Here is a 16,502-nt window from a genome sequence, read left to right on the forward strand (position 1 = left end):
TCAAGTCAGATGCAATGATGACCGGTAAAGTATCTTGGGGCCCTAAAAATGCATACTTGAGTGTGGCCGGAAGTGGCTTCAACTCAAGTATAGGTGGTGTGACCAAAGAAGGTGTGGCAGGCTCTCTCGACAGAGGAGGAAGTGACTCAAACCGGGCTTTCCATGGAGGAAAATCCGGTGTAGAAGAAGAATTAAGCAAGACATTCACCTCCTCAATTGACCCATCTATATCAAAATTTTCAAACCCAAAATGAGCTAGACAAGCCTCCAAAGGGTCCTCTACAAGAATGGAGGGCAAAGCCTCCTCAACAATCTCATCCACAACATCCACTAATAAGCACTCCTCTCTCTCATGAGGTTGTTGTGATGCTTGGAAAACATTAAGTTTCACTTGCATGTTACCAAATGAAACTTCCATAACCCCGATTCGACAATTAATGCATGCATTGGCCGTAGCCAAGAAAGGTCGACCCAAAATCACCGGGATTTGTTTCCTCGAACTGGCTACCTATTCCATATCTAATACCAAAAAGTCAACAGGGAAGTAGAACCTATCAACCTTAACTAGCACATCCTCAATCATGCCACGTGGCACTTTGAGGAACCGGTCAGCCAACTGAAGAGTAACAGTCGTGGGCTTCAACTCGCCAAGCCCAAATTCCTCGTACACAGAGTACGGCAACAAATTAATCCTAGCCCCTAAATCCAATAAGGCCCTATCAATGAAGTGGTCCCCTATAATGCATGCAATGGCTGGGGCACCTGGGTCCTTAAGCTTAGGAGGTGTGTCATTCAACAAGATGGAGCTTACTTGCTCCGTGAGTAGGACCTTTTGGGACACATGTGTCCTAGATTTACGCTCTTGCGTACAAAGGTCCTTCAAAAATTTGGCATATGATGGTACTTGCTTAATCGCCTCCAACAGGGGAAGGTTGATTTTTACCTGTTTAAAGACCTCCATCTTGCCTCCATAGATGCCGCCTTCTTATTAAAAGGGGACGGTGTATCAAGGCACTGGGGAAAGGGTGCCTTAGGCACATATGGAGTGCTAGGGACTAACTCATCCCTCTTAAGTGTTTCCCCCTCACCCTTGCTTTCACTTGGTGAACCACCGTGGTCACCCTTCCTAACTCTAGTTACATCAGATGCAACAGATTGAGGCTCTAACTCCCGACCACTTCTTAGAGCAACCACCGCCTACACTTGCTCATGTTGCTTACCATTCCCACCCGAACTCTCTGCCCCGTATTGTCCCTTAAGGTTAGCCACAGTTTGACTTGGTAATTTTCCCTCCTCTCTCCGATTCATGTTGTTAGCCATTTGACCCAATTGGGTCTCTATCTTGGCAATAGAGTGAGTGTGGGAGTGAACTATCGGTGCTAACCCCTTAAGTTCTGAAAGAACTTCCAACACCTGAGTCTCAAAGGCAGAGTTGCCCTGAGGGACATGCGGGGGTTGTGGTTGACGGTATGGTTGTGGGGGTCTATACGGTTGCGGTGGTCGGTAAGATGATTGGTTGGCAAAATTATTGAAATTCTGCCTTGGTGGTGGAGGATTGTAAGAAGTGCCTTGTGAAGGGGGCCTCCATGAGAAATTAGGGTGATTTCTCCATCCCGAATTATATGTGTTGGAGTATGGGTTATTACCCGGGTTGGAGAATCCTTGAGCCGCATTCATATGCTCTTGGACTAACTCCGGAAATTGTGATGCTGAAGGGCACTCACTCAAGTCATGAGCAGGGCTCGCACAAATAACACATGCCTCGTGAAATTGAGGCTGATCATGTTGGGTAGGAGCATGTCCCGTAGCTAACAATTGGTCCATCTTGCGGGACAATGCCTCTACTTGTTGGGCTAACTCTAGGTTTTGCTCGACCTCATAAATGCCCCCTCTTTTCGGGGCTCCAACCATGGGTTACCGGACTTGCCGGGCTGCGGAGGCATGGTGAAGGGAATTATCACTTAGGTTCTCAAACAATTGCCATGTCTCGGCATCATTTTTAGACATAAATGTCCCACCACAGGACGAATCCACCATTTGGCGGTGTGGCTCAGTTAAGCCATAATAAAATGTTTGAACAAGTTGCCAATTAGGCACATGGTGGTGGGGACACTGTTGGAGAAGGTCTCGAAGTCTTTCCCAAGTCTCATGGAATTGCTCGCCATCCATTTGAGCAAAGTTTGTGATGGCTCGCCTAAGTTGGTTGGTTTTACCTATGGGAAAATACTTCTCCAAGAACCGTTGCTGTAATTGGTCCTAAGTTGTGATTGAATTAGCAGGTAAAGAATTTAGCCAGTGTTTGCCTTTATCCTTTAACGAGAATGGAAACAATCACAACATTAAGGCCTCATTTGTGAAATTCTGGATCCTTACTGTCGAGCAAATTTCCAGAAATTCATTCAAATGCTTATAAGGGTCATCATGAGTTAGTCCATGGAATGATGGGAGCATTTGTATGGTGCTGGACTTAATCTCATAATGAGCAGCAGTGGTTTTGGGCAATTGGATGCATGATGGTGATGTATATGCAGTGGGTGTAAAATAATCCTTAAGTGTCCGGTTGGCTTCATTCGAGATATTAGGATCTGCCATCTCTAATGGCTCAATGTATGAATATTCAAGCCTAGGAATACGGGCAGAGGTCCTAAGTCTCCTAAGGGTCCTTTCTAGTTCAAGGTCCAAACTCCACAATTTAGGGCGACAAGAACGACGCCCGTGCATACACTACCCAAACACACACAACAAGTTCCGACTCTGTGCACTAAGTATGAAAGCAAAATACCAAAGGAAGAAATACTCACAGCGGTTTAACGAAAACGCTTTACTCGTCTTACGGATGGTTGACGTGTAAACGTTGTCCCCAACCTCTGTTTGAGCTTTGACTTCTGTTTTAGCACTTTGGTGCTTTGCTTGTGAGTGTTTGCTTCTGTTTACTCACTTTAGCACTGCGGTTTTTTTTTTTTTTAAAAAAAAAAACTCGGATGCGCTCCGCTTGCACTTCAGTGATAGCTCCAATTTCAAACACTCTGCACACTTAGCAACACCAAAAGCATAAAATCCTAAACTAAAAATTAAAATAAGAATGTAACTTTAAATTAACTAATTTCGCCAGAAGTCTCCGGTAACGGCGCCAAAATTTGATGGGTCGTTGAACACACCAAAATTAAATACTAAACTATACCAAATTCTATCAGAATAATGGCAAGTCCAGGTATCGATCCACAGGGACTATTGTGAAATTAAACTAATTTAATTGTTAAGTTCCTAAATTAATTTTGATAAAAAGATTGAATGATCATAACCTAATTTAATAATAAATAAATTAAACTAAGTAATTAAATTATCAATAATAAATGAAATTGGATTTACTAAATTGGGGAAAAATCCTAGGGTAGAGAATTCACCACCAACCACATAATTAGTGTTTCCAATTGAAATTAATTATGCTATAGTTTGAACGAATTAATGCTTCACAACTACAAGCTCAAACCATTTAACAAGAAGATCATCACATTCAATGTACGAGCACGAACCATCTCAAGTAATACGAATCGTTCACTCTAAACTAGGGTAGTGACACGACTCGTTCCTCGTAGCATGGTTCGTCCCATACCTTGAATGTGAAGGAATAGAAAACTCATGTATGGATAATATTCAACAATCACAGAAAGTCAAATATTTGAAAAGATAATGAAAATTATATATAAAGAATTTCTAAAACTCCATACAATGGTTCAAACCTTTACATAATATAAAATCAAAAAAGAAAACTACATCATTACATGGTTAGGGTTTCATCAAAACCCTAGAAAAGAAGACTAGCCACTCATGGAGAAGTGGAATGAGGTAGAAGGAGAAGGAACAACCATGGGAGACATCTTTGAAGCTTCTTGTTTCTTCCTCTTTTTGCAAACCCTAGCCTCCCTCTTTAGGTCAAAACAATTTCAGAACCCTAATCCAGTCTTTTTCTTGTCTTTTTATGCTTCCAATCTCGTCCAAACAGGTTTAAAACGTCGGTTTGACTTTCCCAGAAAAAGTCAACGCACGTGCGGAAAAGTCAACGCACGTGCGGAAAAAGTCAACGCACGTGCGGGAAAGTCAACTCTGCCCAAATTCTGTCTTTTTGCTCATTTTATGCTCCAACGATGTACAACCTGATTGACACTCAACACACATAAAATATAAAGTTCGACCAGCAAGTGAAGTTAAAAGATTCTAATTAACGGCCTCAATGATGTACATTTCGGCCTTAATCAAACGCTAAATTCACCACTGGCGCTGTGATCGTGCAACGCACGATCAGCCCCAAACTAATATATATATTTGGGGGGGAGGGTTTGTTTCAATGCTAGGACCACTTTATCAAAAGTCCTTATAATTGTTTTTCATTTCATTATATTATTATTATTATTTGCATTATCTTTACACCAATAATTGGATAACCTTTTTACATAAAAGCATTTCTAATTTACCCGTAGGTGTTTATTTTTGTTACTTGAAAGGTAAAAAAGTACTTAATTTTCATGATTAATAATCAGCGAAATACATCAAGTGATAAACAACATTTTTTTTATTTATTTATAAAAACACAAAACATATATGAAATAGTTATTTCCATATATAATAAGGTTAGTAGTAGTACCTTGAGCGTAGCTTAATCACATCTTAGGACCTAATCAACAACTCGGCGACCCACACAACAGCCACCAATTTGGTGAGAGGTCCATTTAAACGTGTTCCTCGTTTTGATTTGTCTTTTTACAATTTTGCCCTTGGACCAAAACTTCATATTTCAAAAATCTTAAATCTATAAGACGGTAAACGAACTAATTATTAAATTATTTAAACTTGACTTGAAAACTTAATGAGTTTCAAAATGTATTTAAATTTGACTTTACATAACGAGTCAATCTTGAATGAGTTTTTAATAAATCAAACATGAGTCGAGTTTGAGTAGTTTGATTTTTATAGTTCAAATAAATTTATTGAGTTGCGCAGGAGGTTTGTTCAAGCTTGATTTGATAATTTAATAAATTTTAAAATATGTTTGAATTTTTATTTTTTTTTTAATAAAACAAGCCGAACATGAATCAAATTAGAGTAATTTGGTTCTGACAACCCTATCTATGTATGTATGTTGTGATTCATCATTTGTTGAGAGTATCATCTAATTAACATCACATTGTCCTCCAGAAGTACCTAATAATTTTCTTAGATAATGAGGGAACAATGTTAATAAAGATAAAGTTGGAGACCAATAATCTCATGGCATAATAATAGATAGCATGTTACTATTAGAAATTGATTAGAATATTTTTTTTTATCGGCAATTGTTTAGAATATTAGCATTATCAATGCCAGTGAAGCCTAACTTTCCATACTTTAAAAACAAGGAAGCCGTTAAAGTATATCACTATATATATTTGTATTTTTCATAAAACAAGAGGGTACTAAAATGAGAGCCTCCCAAAGGGCCAAAAATCCTAACTTATTTTTTCATGTAAATTTACTGGACTGATATTTTGGTATGTAAAAACACCAACTGTCCATCAATCAAGATGTGGATCTCATAATTTTTTTTTTATGTTAATATATATTCTCTCAATAATACCATAATAATACTTTATAATTATTATTTCTTTATTAAATTTTATTTATTATTTCATATGTCAATATTGGCAATGAGAATAAATATGAGTGATGGTGGTGGGACGTATAAAATCCACACATAAGATGATGTACAAAAAAATTAAAAGAAAATCTAATCATTCTAACATTATTGTTAATTTCTATACAACTAATCGTGGAACAAAAAATGTTTTGGGATAGAAAGGAGTAATAATGTTTGGATGACTAGAATATCTTATTCTATGTTGTTTATTATGTGATTGCAGCATTATATTAATATAAATATAAGCAGCTAAATCTATTAAAATAAACTCAGGTTGTAATTTAAATAGTTATAAGGGCACTTATGTGTTACTGAGGCGAAGTCTTAGTTTCGAATTAATATTGTGTCGATCTGCTGTAACAATGTAAGTATAATTTTACTAACTTATCATCATCTTATCATGTGGCTCAAAAATAAATAAATAAATATCAAAATAATATAGTAATAACATATCATATAAGATTATTGAAAAAGAAAAATTGAAAAGTCAAAAGTATAGAGCTTTACATTTCACATAGACATAATGAATTTTTTTTTTTTACAAATTTGAAAATAGAATTTATGTATTTCTTTTTTAATCTTTTTTTATTTTGTGTAATGTGGAAAACTATCTATATAACGCTTTTTTGATGCATTTTATTTTATGTGTCAATCTTAATATTTTCTTTAAATAAATTTTTATTTGCAAATTTAATGAAAATTTTAAAATTGATGTGTATAAAACTAGATATTTTAATATGATTTATATACAATGACTTCACTAATAATAAAATAATTTAAGAGTAATGTTAGAGACTCTAAAAGTTTTATTAAAATTTCTATCAAATGTCTCATATGAGTGTGAGACTCACATTATGTGGGTCTCATGTGGATTCCACACCCATACAAAATATTTGATAAAAATTTTATATTTCTAATATTTTTGATAATTTAAATACATATAAGTTGGCCACTTCGGACAATTTCTACTCCGCCAATGGAAAAGGGAGTGCTTTTGAAATAGATAGGACAATGAGAGCACTATCAGGGCAAAACATGTCCTTCGACATGAAAGGAATCCCCTCTTCAAAAGCCCTCTCATCATTTCTCATGTCCTCATTCAAATCCTTTCTCTCTCGCCTATTTTTAGATTTGCTTCTTTTTTTTTTCTTTTTTTTTTTCATGTAGAAAATAAGATGTTAATATATTAGTAAGTTAAATTATATCAAAAGAATTAGAACTTTATCAACTCGAAATTTGAATTTCTGATCTCTTACTATCTTCGATTCTAAATTTCTGACTTTTTCGTTATCCCAAAGAACAATTATATGAACCACTAAATTAACTATTATGTCCGCTCTTTCTCTCTCTTGCCTATATTTCTTTTAGTTTCATCTTTCTTCTATTTATAAAATTCATAAAGGGATAGATATTAGTTGAAGATTATGTTTGTTTGGAATCATTAGAGACGATTTGAATTAGATTAGGAGACAGATGGGATTAACCGCTCAAATTTTGTACGATCATCCCTTCCATTTGGATATTTGTTTATTCGGACTTGTAGTTCAGTCTCAATTATTCGGATAAGGGGTCACTGCTGTGCTCAAAGCACAGCAGTGGCTGTGGTACCTCCGTTTGAGGTATATTATGGCCTTATTTTTATGATCCAAACCGTTTATTGTGTAGGATTTGTTAAGTATTTCATGCCTACCAAAAATCATATTAATCGGATATCAACAATTATATGATCAATAACCAAAAAAATAAATAATAAGTTTTTCTTTTGAAAAATAGCATAAACAATATGTTATTCGATCATATAGTTATTGATATCCGATTAATATAATTTTTTGTAGGTATGAAGTATTCAACAAATCCTATAAAATGAACGATTTATATCATAAAAATAAATTTATATTACACTTAAAACGGAAACACCACAGTCACTGCTGTGCTTTAAACACAGCAGGGACCCTTTTCCAATTATTCACCCCATATGTGGGGCTATTAAATTCTACTCTTCCTTTGATGTAGATAGTCTCCCCCTCCAAATTATCTTCTTTCTATCCTTTAATTATCACAAATAATGATTCAAATCATATCTCATTTTTTATATCGCTCTAACTAAATAATCTAATGGCACATATAATTTCATCCAACAATCTTATAGAAAATTGTGTAGAGCTTGCAGAATTAATTATTCCATATTTCTTGTAATTTAATCTTTCAAAGCAAACAAACATTCTTTTTTATTGATCATATTTAATCCCAAACAAACATGACTTAAATATGATCGATAAAAAATATTTTCATTAGTAAGTCAAACTAATCTCATGGATTTCGTTCATGTTTGGTGTAGTTTATAAAGTTATTTATAATTTTAATTTTAAAAATTTATGTTAGAGTATTTGAAATAATTTTTATTTATAATTTATGAAATAAAAATAATTCAAATAATTTTTAAAAAAATTGAAGCATGAGAAAATATGCTTTTAGAGTTGAAAAATATTAAGAATCTCAAATGTTTTACTAATAGTTTGGTTGGAGGATTTGAGAAGAGATTTGGAACGAAAAATGAAAAAGGTAGGTAAAATGTGAATAAAACATGCCTATATTTCACATAATTTCACACACCTTTTCCCTTTCCCTTTCTAAATTCCTCCCCAAATCCCCCAACCAAACACAGTATAAATGTTTTATCAAATGTCTCACATAAATATGAGACCCACACTATATAAATCTTACACCCGTATAAAATATTTAGTAAAACATTTAATAAAATATATAGAATCTTTAACATTATTCTTTAAAAATTTTATTTTTTTATAATTTGTAAAAGAAAATGAACCAACCATGCCTATTGTGGGATTCCATTGGGGGATAAAACAGCGTGTCAAATTCCACCAATCCTTGTTCCTTGTTTGCATGTATCCCTTTCGTCTCTCTTGGATCCACCAATAGTTTTGACCTCTCTCCCCCTCATTTTCTCTTCTCTTTTTTTCGCTTTGTTTTTCCTTTATTTTATTTTTTTGATTTGACATTTTATCCTTGTGTCAGAAGAAAAGTGGGTCATTATAACTCTTCTCCTACTACATGGGGCACGTAGAATTGACTGTTAGCAATCATCATGTTAGGTTGGAATAACACTCATAAATTGCATACGACTATACAAATATTTAAACAATTTGACAGAATGGTACTCCAAATTTTGGATATGGATAACTTATAATGGAATAAACTCAGGTTGCCTATTCTATTTATTTATTTTTAAATATTTTAATTTATTTCATTTCATATTTTAGTTAAAAAATTATTTAAAAAATTAATTCTCAAACCAAGATAAATTTGCAAAAGTTGCAAGTAAAACTCTTCAAGGCATAACACCTTATTAACATTGCTAATTATGCTTCTTATGCCTGATAACTACTAAAAAATTTAGTAATACAATTTTTTCAATATAATCAAACACATATTTAAACAAGGAGGTGGTAGTCACATATGAGCCCACACATGTGAACTCCACCCTTTACCTCAAATTTGGAATTTTTTTTTTTTTTTTGGCATGAACGCTTTAACATAGCTGAATATCTTGGTCAAGCAAGCTACAGAGACATAAGTGATTAATTAATCACTGTAAGAATAAATTGAGATGTATATTATTATTGATATTTTGATTGATATATTACAAGATTGTTATATATTGATTATTACAAGGATGTATTATATAGGAGAGGTTTTGGGAGAGTAGGTGAGGAGTGAGTGGTGGAGGTAGGTTTGGTGGAGTGTAGTAGGTGATAGGAGTGAGTGGTGGAGGTAGGTTTGGTGGAGTGTAGTAGGTGATAGGAGTGAGTGGTGGAGGTAGGTTTGGTGGAGTGTGTAGTAGTAATTTACATTTACATTAACAGCCCCCCTCAAACTCAAGGAGGATAGGTACTAGCCAACTTGAGTTTGGAGAGAGTCACAAAACAGAAAAATAAACTGATAAATAAAAAACAAAACAGGATAGGAGACACGGTATGGTCGTGTCAGACCGTTGTAGCAGACAGTTTACGGGGTCATGTCGGACCGTTGTAGCAGACACTGTGTGGTCGTGTCAGACCGATGTAGAAGACAGTTTATGGGGTCATGTCGGACCGTTGTAGCAGGACAGTTTACGGGGTCATGTCGGACCGTTGGAGAAGACAGTTTATGGGGTCATGTCGGACCGATGTAGAAGCTGACCGGAATCAATGTCGGGACAGTTTATGGGGTCATGTCGGACCGGTGTAGAAGACAGTTTACGGGGTCATGTCGGACCGTTGTAGAAGACAGTTTACGGGGTCATGTCGGACCGATGTAGAAGACAGTTTACGGGGTCATGTCGGACCGTTGTAGCAGGACAGTTTACGGGGTCATGTCGGACCGTTGTAGAAGACAGTTTACGGGGTCATGTCGGACCGATGTAGCAGGACAGTTTACGGGGTCATGTCGGACCGTTGTAGCAGACACGGTGTGGTTGTGTCAGACCGTTGTAGCAGACAGTTTATGGGGTCATGTCGGACCGATGTAGAATGTTGTGGTGGTGTACCAAGGGGGCGACTTAGGGAGTGCGCCATGAGTGACTTATACATGATACTGGTATAACCCCCCCTCAAACTCAAATAGGTGTGAAGATAGAAACCTATTTGAGGTTGAAACAAAGGGATTGATAAAGCTGACCGGTGTAGAAGACACTGTATGAGTGTGTATATAGGCTGCCCAAAAAATATACATGGATGTAGAGATCGAGCCCTCAAAAGTCGTGCCCTCAAAAGGTGTGCCCGCACCCTCAAAAGGCGTGCCATCAAAAGGCGTGCCTGATGCATCAAAAGGCGTGCCAGATATGATGGCGAGGCACGTGAGGGCCTGGGCTGGCGTGCCCGTTTGTCGGGCGTCAGAGGCGCGCGATGCGCGTGGCTGCCCCGGCTATTTAACCAAGACAGAGCCTGAGGCCGAGGCAGAAGCTGAGACAAAAAACCTGCGAATTTCTCTGAAAAACTCTTCGTTGTGCTAAGAGAGAGAGTCTGGAACACTCTGTTGCGAGAGATAGTCTGTAATACTCGGTTGCCCAGAAAATGGCCTCGTCTTCCCGTGGGCTGCTTACCCTCTTTCCCGATCTCAACGAGTCCACAGGAGAGAGAACTGGTGCGGTGTCCCGTGAACCTCAACTAAACACCACTGGGTTTGCTCCGTTGAACTTTCCGATGCAGTCGGTGGAGCAAAAAATGGCGGTGCAGTCGGATGTGGAGGCCAATCAGTATACGTTGAAGGCATGTGTGGAGTCCATGACGGCGGTCACAAATCTGTCGCACCGGCTACAGAGTAGGACAAATGAGGTGCAGCAGTTAAACTCCCAGCTGGCTCTGCTCCAACGCATGTATAAGGATGCGCGAGCAGAGATGAGCGTGCTAAGGGCAGAAAACAAGGAGCTGAAGCGGAAGGCCACCGTGATGTTCCGATTTGGAGGTCCGCCATATGCTGCAGTAGAGGAGTATGGTGGAGTGACCGTGCCCAGTGGAGTGGGAAACACGGAGGCAACACCGGCAAGGGCCGCCCAGGACGGAAGCAAGAAGAAAAGACCGGCGGCAGAGTAGAGAAGAAAAAAAATCCCACTGTGGGTGTGGTTGTGGTGTTGTTGTTGTTGTTGTTGTTTTTTTTTTTTTTTTTTTTTTTTTTTTGGTGGAGAATGGTGAGCGGGGTGAATCCCTGATATGAATAAAATAAGTGTGGTTGCAGTTCTTCTTCGTCTGCTGTTTGTTTTTTGTTTTTTTTTTTTTTTTTTTTTTTTTTTTTTTTGAATAAAAAATAAGAATACAATAAAATAGGAAAAGAAAACAGAGAATATATGTGGGGGGAGTATGTGCATGATAAAATGAATTAGATATATAGATATATATATATATATATAAAAGAGACCATGTGCGTAGGTCTGATTAAAGAAGGTTGGGCGGTGGGTTGATTAAAAAAAAAAAAAGGACCATGTGCATAGGTCTGATTAAAGGAGGTTGGGCGGTGGGTTAATTAAAACAAAAAGGGACCATGTGCATAGGTCTGATTAAAAGGGACCAGAGAGAGCTGAGAGAAAAGAAAGAGTTTGGGGGTTTGACATCTGAGATCTGTCGATCCGCCAAGGAGCAACATCGGAGGCGACAGTGGAGAGGTAGCGAAAACGGCGGTGGCTAGCGTTGTGCCTGGGCGCCGAACACCTTCTATGCAAGAGTGCATACGAGCTCTGACTTTCAAGTTGGCGTCGATCTTGCCGGCGGGTATGAACATGAAGCCGATTTGGCTGCCGGAGTACAGTAACTGTAGTGTGCTGGCGTAGTGGGTGAACACAGCTCTGTTGGGGTTCTTGACGGAGACGTATTGGGAGAACGTGAAGTTGACGGTGCTGTTAGCGAGGGAGAAGGTGGGGAGTTGGACGGCGTTGACGGAGATTTGGGGGTCTCTGGGTTTGAATACGGTGAAGAACACGATAAGGATGATGATGATTACGAAGATCAAGAAGATTGTGGCGACGATGCATGATGCGAGGTTTGTACGGCCAGATGGTGGTTTGTGCCGTGGTTTGCTCATATCTATCTATCCACCACCGAGCAGTGGTGAACAGCGGAGCATTGCAGAGCCAATGCAGGTGAGGAAGTCGACGGTGATGGAGCCAATCGAGATCTGACTCACGATTTCTCTGCCTTCTTCACTGATCTCTCTCTCTCTAGGTTTCAAAATCTCTCTAGGCTGCAGCGGCGGCGGCGGCGGCGGGATCAACGAGATCCGATGTGCCGGCGGGACACGTGGCGATCTGCGTGGGGAGAAGTAACAAGAGGTTTGTGTGAATCTGGACCGTTGATTCACGGGTTGGGTGATGAATCAGTTTGTTGAGGAAGGAGAAAGAGAATTAGAAAATTTGGGTTTGTCCGGCGGGCGGCCAAGGCGAGATTGCCGCCCGCCGGTGGAACGAAAATACTAGGTTCCTAACCTAGCTCTGATACCATGTAAGAATAAATTGAGATGTATATTATTATTGATATTTTGATTGATATATTACAAGATTGTTATATATTGATTATTACAAGGATGTATTATATAGGAGAGGTTTTGGGAGAGTAGGTGAGGAGTGAGTGGTGGAGGTAGGTTTGGTGGAGTGTAGTAGGTGATAGGAGTGAGTGGTGGAGGTAGGTTTGGTGGAGTGTAGTAGGTGATAGGAGTGAGTGGTGGAGGTAGGTTTGGTGGAGTGTGTAGTAGTAATTTACATTTACATTAACAATCACTAATAAAAACAACATTAGGCCCTTAAGATCCTAGTGCAAAAAGCAATATCTTATTCAATATGTGACTACAAGTTATTATCATCATTGCAACGTTACAAATAATAGTGTAAACTCTGATCAACAAAATGATATGAAAAACTTGTTTAATAAATTATTTCTTAAAATTAAATTTGTGTTTTTTTTCTCCTTAAAATCACTTATAAAAAATAATTTTAAAGTGATTTTAAAATTTTATTTTTACACCAAAATAAACAATACAAGAATGATAAGTTTTCAAAATTTTGATCATCTTTATTTTTGGAAAATACGAAAAACAAAACTTCAAAAGTAAAAATCATCACATAAAAAATTCATTTTTTTTTATACGAAGAAATAGAAGGGAGGGGGGGATGGATGGCTAACCTTAATCATTCATTTTGGCACCTTTTGTAATTACTTATGTTTATGTTTAGTTATTAAAGTAAGCGAAAAGCACTTTTAAGATCAAAGTTGAAACCCATTTGTACGACTGCTTCATCCCTTTTAATATGAGGCAAAATCACGGTCTAGTTTTCCGTGTCCACCCTTAAACAAATTGGTCCATACGAAAATTATAGGAGTAATTTCATTTTAGTGTAATTATAGAAATATATTTTCAAATTAGTAATAGATTTTGTAAATATTAAAAAGTAAAATCATAAAGGATTTTATGAATATGTAATTAAATTTTGAAAATTTTACATGAAATTTCTCCAAATTATATTATGGATTCATAGTTCTAGTAGTAAAGATAAATTATGTAAAATTTTAATTTAATTAGATATTATTAGATATATGACTAAATTATATTTTAAATTTAAAAATAGACAGCAACTATATATGAGTTTAAACATAAATTTTTTATTTTACAAAATAAAATGTGATTTATTCATTTATTTATCGATATTTGATTGAACTAATTTTTACACAAACGGTCTTTACTGTGTGATTTACGAAATGAATAATTTGAATTATCATTGTGAGTCCAATGTGGAGACTACAAAATGAAGTGTGAATCAACATGGAGGATACTAGAATGGATAGAAGTCATCTCCAAGTGCATGTGGCGCTCTAAATTAATTGTTAGTGATTAAAAAAATAGATCTTAATATTTTGGTGTTGATTTTGAAGAGAGAACATGACACTTCATGTAATGAATGGTGTGGAGCATTATTACTCCGAGACCATCAAATAATCTCTTTATCTGTCACACATCTAATTACCAAATAATTTTATGATGATAAATTTTCAAAACATGATTTACAAACAATATTTTTATATAGAATGTATCACAAAAATAATGTAGCAATGATATTTTAAAAATACAAGTAATTTTCATGAGCTTTTGATTTTAAAATGAGAGGAACTATAGTTGCCACATAATTCTAAATAAAAATTTTATATTTTTGTAATGCTAATCTAAATTTTTTTTATCACATTTTTTTATTATTTTATGTATCAATACAGTATTAGTAACATAACGGGTGGTGAGACAACCCATTAAATTCTTACAATATTAACAAACAATAAGCTAAATAAAATATGATAAAAAATAATTATCTTAACATTATTATTAGGAAAAAGATGGAGACCTCATTTAATTTTATCTACAGTGACATGATAGGTTATGTATCAATTTTTAATTTATCACAAACTCAACTATATAAGGTTCACTCTCTTGTCATATCATTACACTACAAGATATTAGGAACTAAATTTTTTCATCTTTAAAAGTGAAAATTTTATTGTGAAAAATATTAGGAGGCTAATTCTAGCTGTTATGTGACTCATCAAGGGAGGGTGTACCAAAAAATTTTCAAAAATAAAAAAAATCTTTAACAACAATATTTTGAAAATGTCACTAATAAACGCATTTTTAAGGACAAAATAATTTTTTGCCAAAAAGTTTACTTTTTTATACGAATTTCAATTCCAAACAAATAATAATTCATTAATAAATTTCAAATTTGGTTGCTATGAAATTCAACAACGACACTTTGACAATTAAGATATTTCGTCCCTGAAAAGTGAGTTTATTCCTAAAATTTTGTCTTAAAAATATTAATTTGTTTAGTTTTGCAAGTAAATTTAAGGATTTAAATTATGGTATGTAAATCTCAAAGAGTTGATCGAGCAGAAAAAGTTTAAGAACAAAATTCATGTTCTCAAGTTCAACTTACTCCAAGGAACCATATAAAATTTACCTAATTGTTAACTTCAGACTTTCAAAATTAACTCAAGTATGCAAAAACTTACCTAAACAATCTATTATAAAAAAAAAATGGTGAATACATCACATTTCAATTATTATTATATCATCATATCATATAGTAGTTGAGAGGAATTTTCCTATCCTTGATGTAAGGGCCAAAATGATGGGTATCCTTTAATTTGAAACAAACACCACCAAACATTCACTATTGTTTTGCTTTTGTAGTTGCTTGTTTAGTACTCGAGCATTGATTAAAGTTCTATTTGTGTGTGTGTGTTTTTTTATTTTAGTTGGGCTGTCTTGTCCTTTTCCAACTTTATAACCCCCCTTTTGAATGCTCAAAATCCCATTTTCTCCCCCATTGTTCCATTTACGTTGCTGTTTTTGAAAAGGGTAATTATGTAAGAAAGTATAACACATTATTTTAATGTTTCATTTATTTTGGTAAAAAATAATTTTTAAACGGCAGGGTGGATGTAGAGGTGGTGGTTTGGGGTGGTGGTGGTGGTGGTGGTGGTGGTGGTTTTGGCAGTGGAATGGTTGAGGTGATGATGGAATTAATAAAATTTTAGTTTTTCTTTTTTTTTTGTGCCTTAAAAATAAAAAAATATTAAGAAAATTAAAAAAAATTCAGAATTTGACTTTTACGACAAAATAAATTTTAATTTTGTAACTTTAAACCCTAATATTTTGATTTTTTTTTAAATCTAAATCATCTATTTTTTTCGTTAAATAAAACAAACGGGAAAATATATTTTAGCCATTAAACTCAATTAAAAATGGTATTTTAGATCATTCAATAGCAAAAATACTTTTTTTTTATATCAATTTTAACAAAAATAAACAAATGATTTAAATTAAAAACAAATAAAAATATTAATATTTAAATTTTAAAAATTAAAAACTCAGGAGATTAAACTCTGATTTTTTTAAAAATAATCTTATTTTTCATTAACCTTAAAAAATGTTTTCAGTTTATTTTTGTTTTCTGCTAACCACACTTGTGATTGCCTCCCGAACAAATCACAATTTCCTTTTGTTTTTTTCCCACCGAGTTGTTTGATCGATGGGCAATCTTTAGTTATGATTTTTCTCTGCCACTGTTTTTTTCTCGAGAAAGTGACAACAAGAACACCTTTTTATTTTATGAAATGAGATGACTAAACACATAGATAAACAACATGGTGGTGACATACAGAATCAAAGTCATCGTGAAGCTAAAAGTGTGTGCTTTTAATTTTGACATCTGTGACATGCACATCTTCTTTATCAAAAAAAGGAATTCAAGCCTCTCTCACACACACACACTCAAGCATAAACATGGAAGATTCGTATG

The 16,502-nt window shown here is 35.4% G+C and overlaps 1 protein-coding gene across 1 annotated transcript; it reads right to left on the reverse strand.

The window, feature by feature from the left end:
* Window positions 1-11,648: 11,648 nt before the first annotated feature.
* Window positions 11,649-12,701, reverse strand: LOC114283452 (uncharacterized). Its single transcript, XM_028226266.2, has one exon. It carries the CDS (start codon window positions 12,242-12,244, stop codon window positions 11,690-11,692), a length of 555 nt encoding a protein of 184 aa, XP_028082067.1. The 5' UTR covers window positions 12,245-12,701; the 3' UTR covers window positions 11,649-11,689.
* Between the last annotated feature and the right edge of the window lie 3,801 nt (window positions 12,702-16,502).

The sequence above is a fragment of the Camellia sinensis genome, chromosome 4, assembly GCF_055761805.1.
Source record: "Camellia sinensis isolate YWXY chromosome 4, ASM5576180v1, whole genome shotgun sequence".
NCBI lineage: Eukaryota > Viridiplantae > Streptophyta > Magnoliopsida > Ericales > Theaceae > Camellia > Camellia sinensis.

Bases quoted from the DNA above. Each gene is read 5' to 3' on its own strand.
- LOC114283452 (XM_028226266.2), bottom strand. From the start codon at position 12,244: ATGAGCAAACCACGGCACAAACCACCATCTGGCCGTACAAACCTCGCA.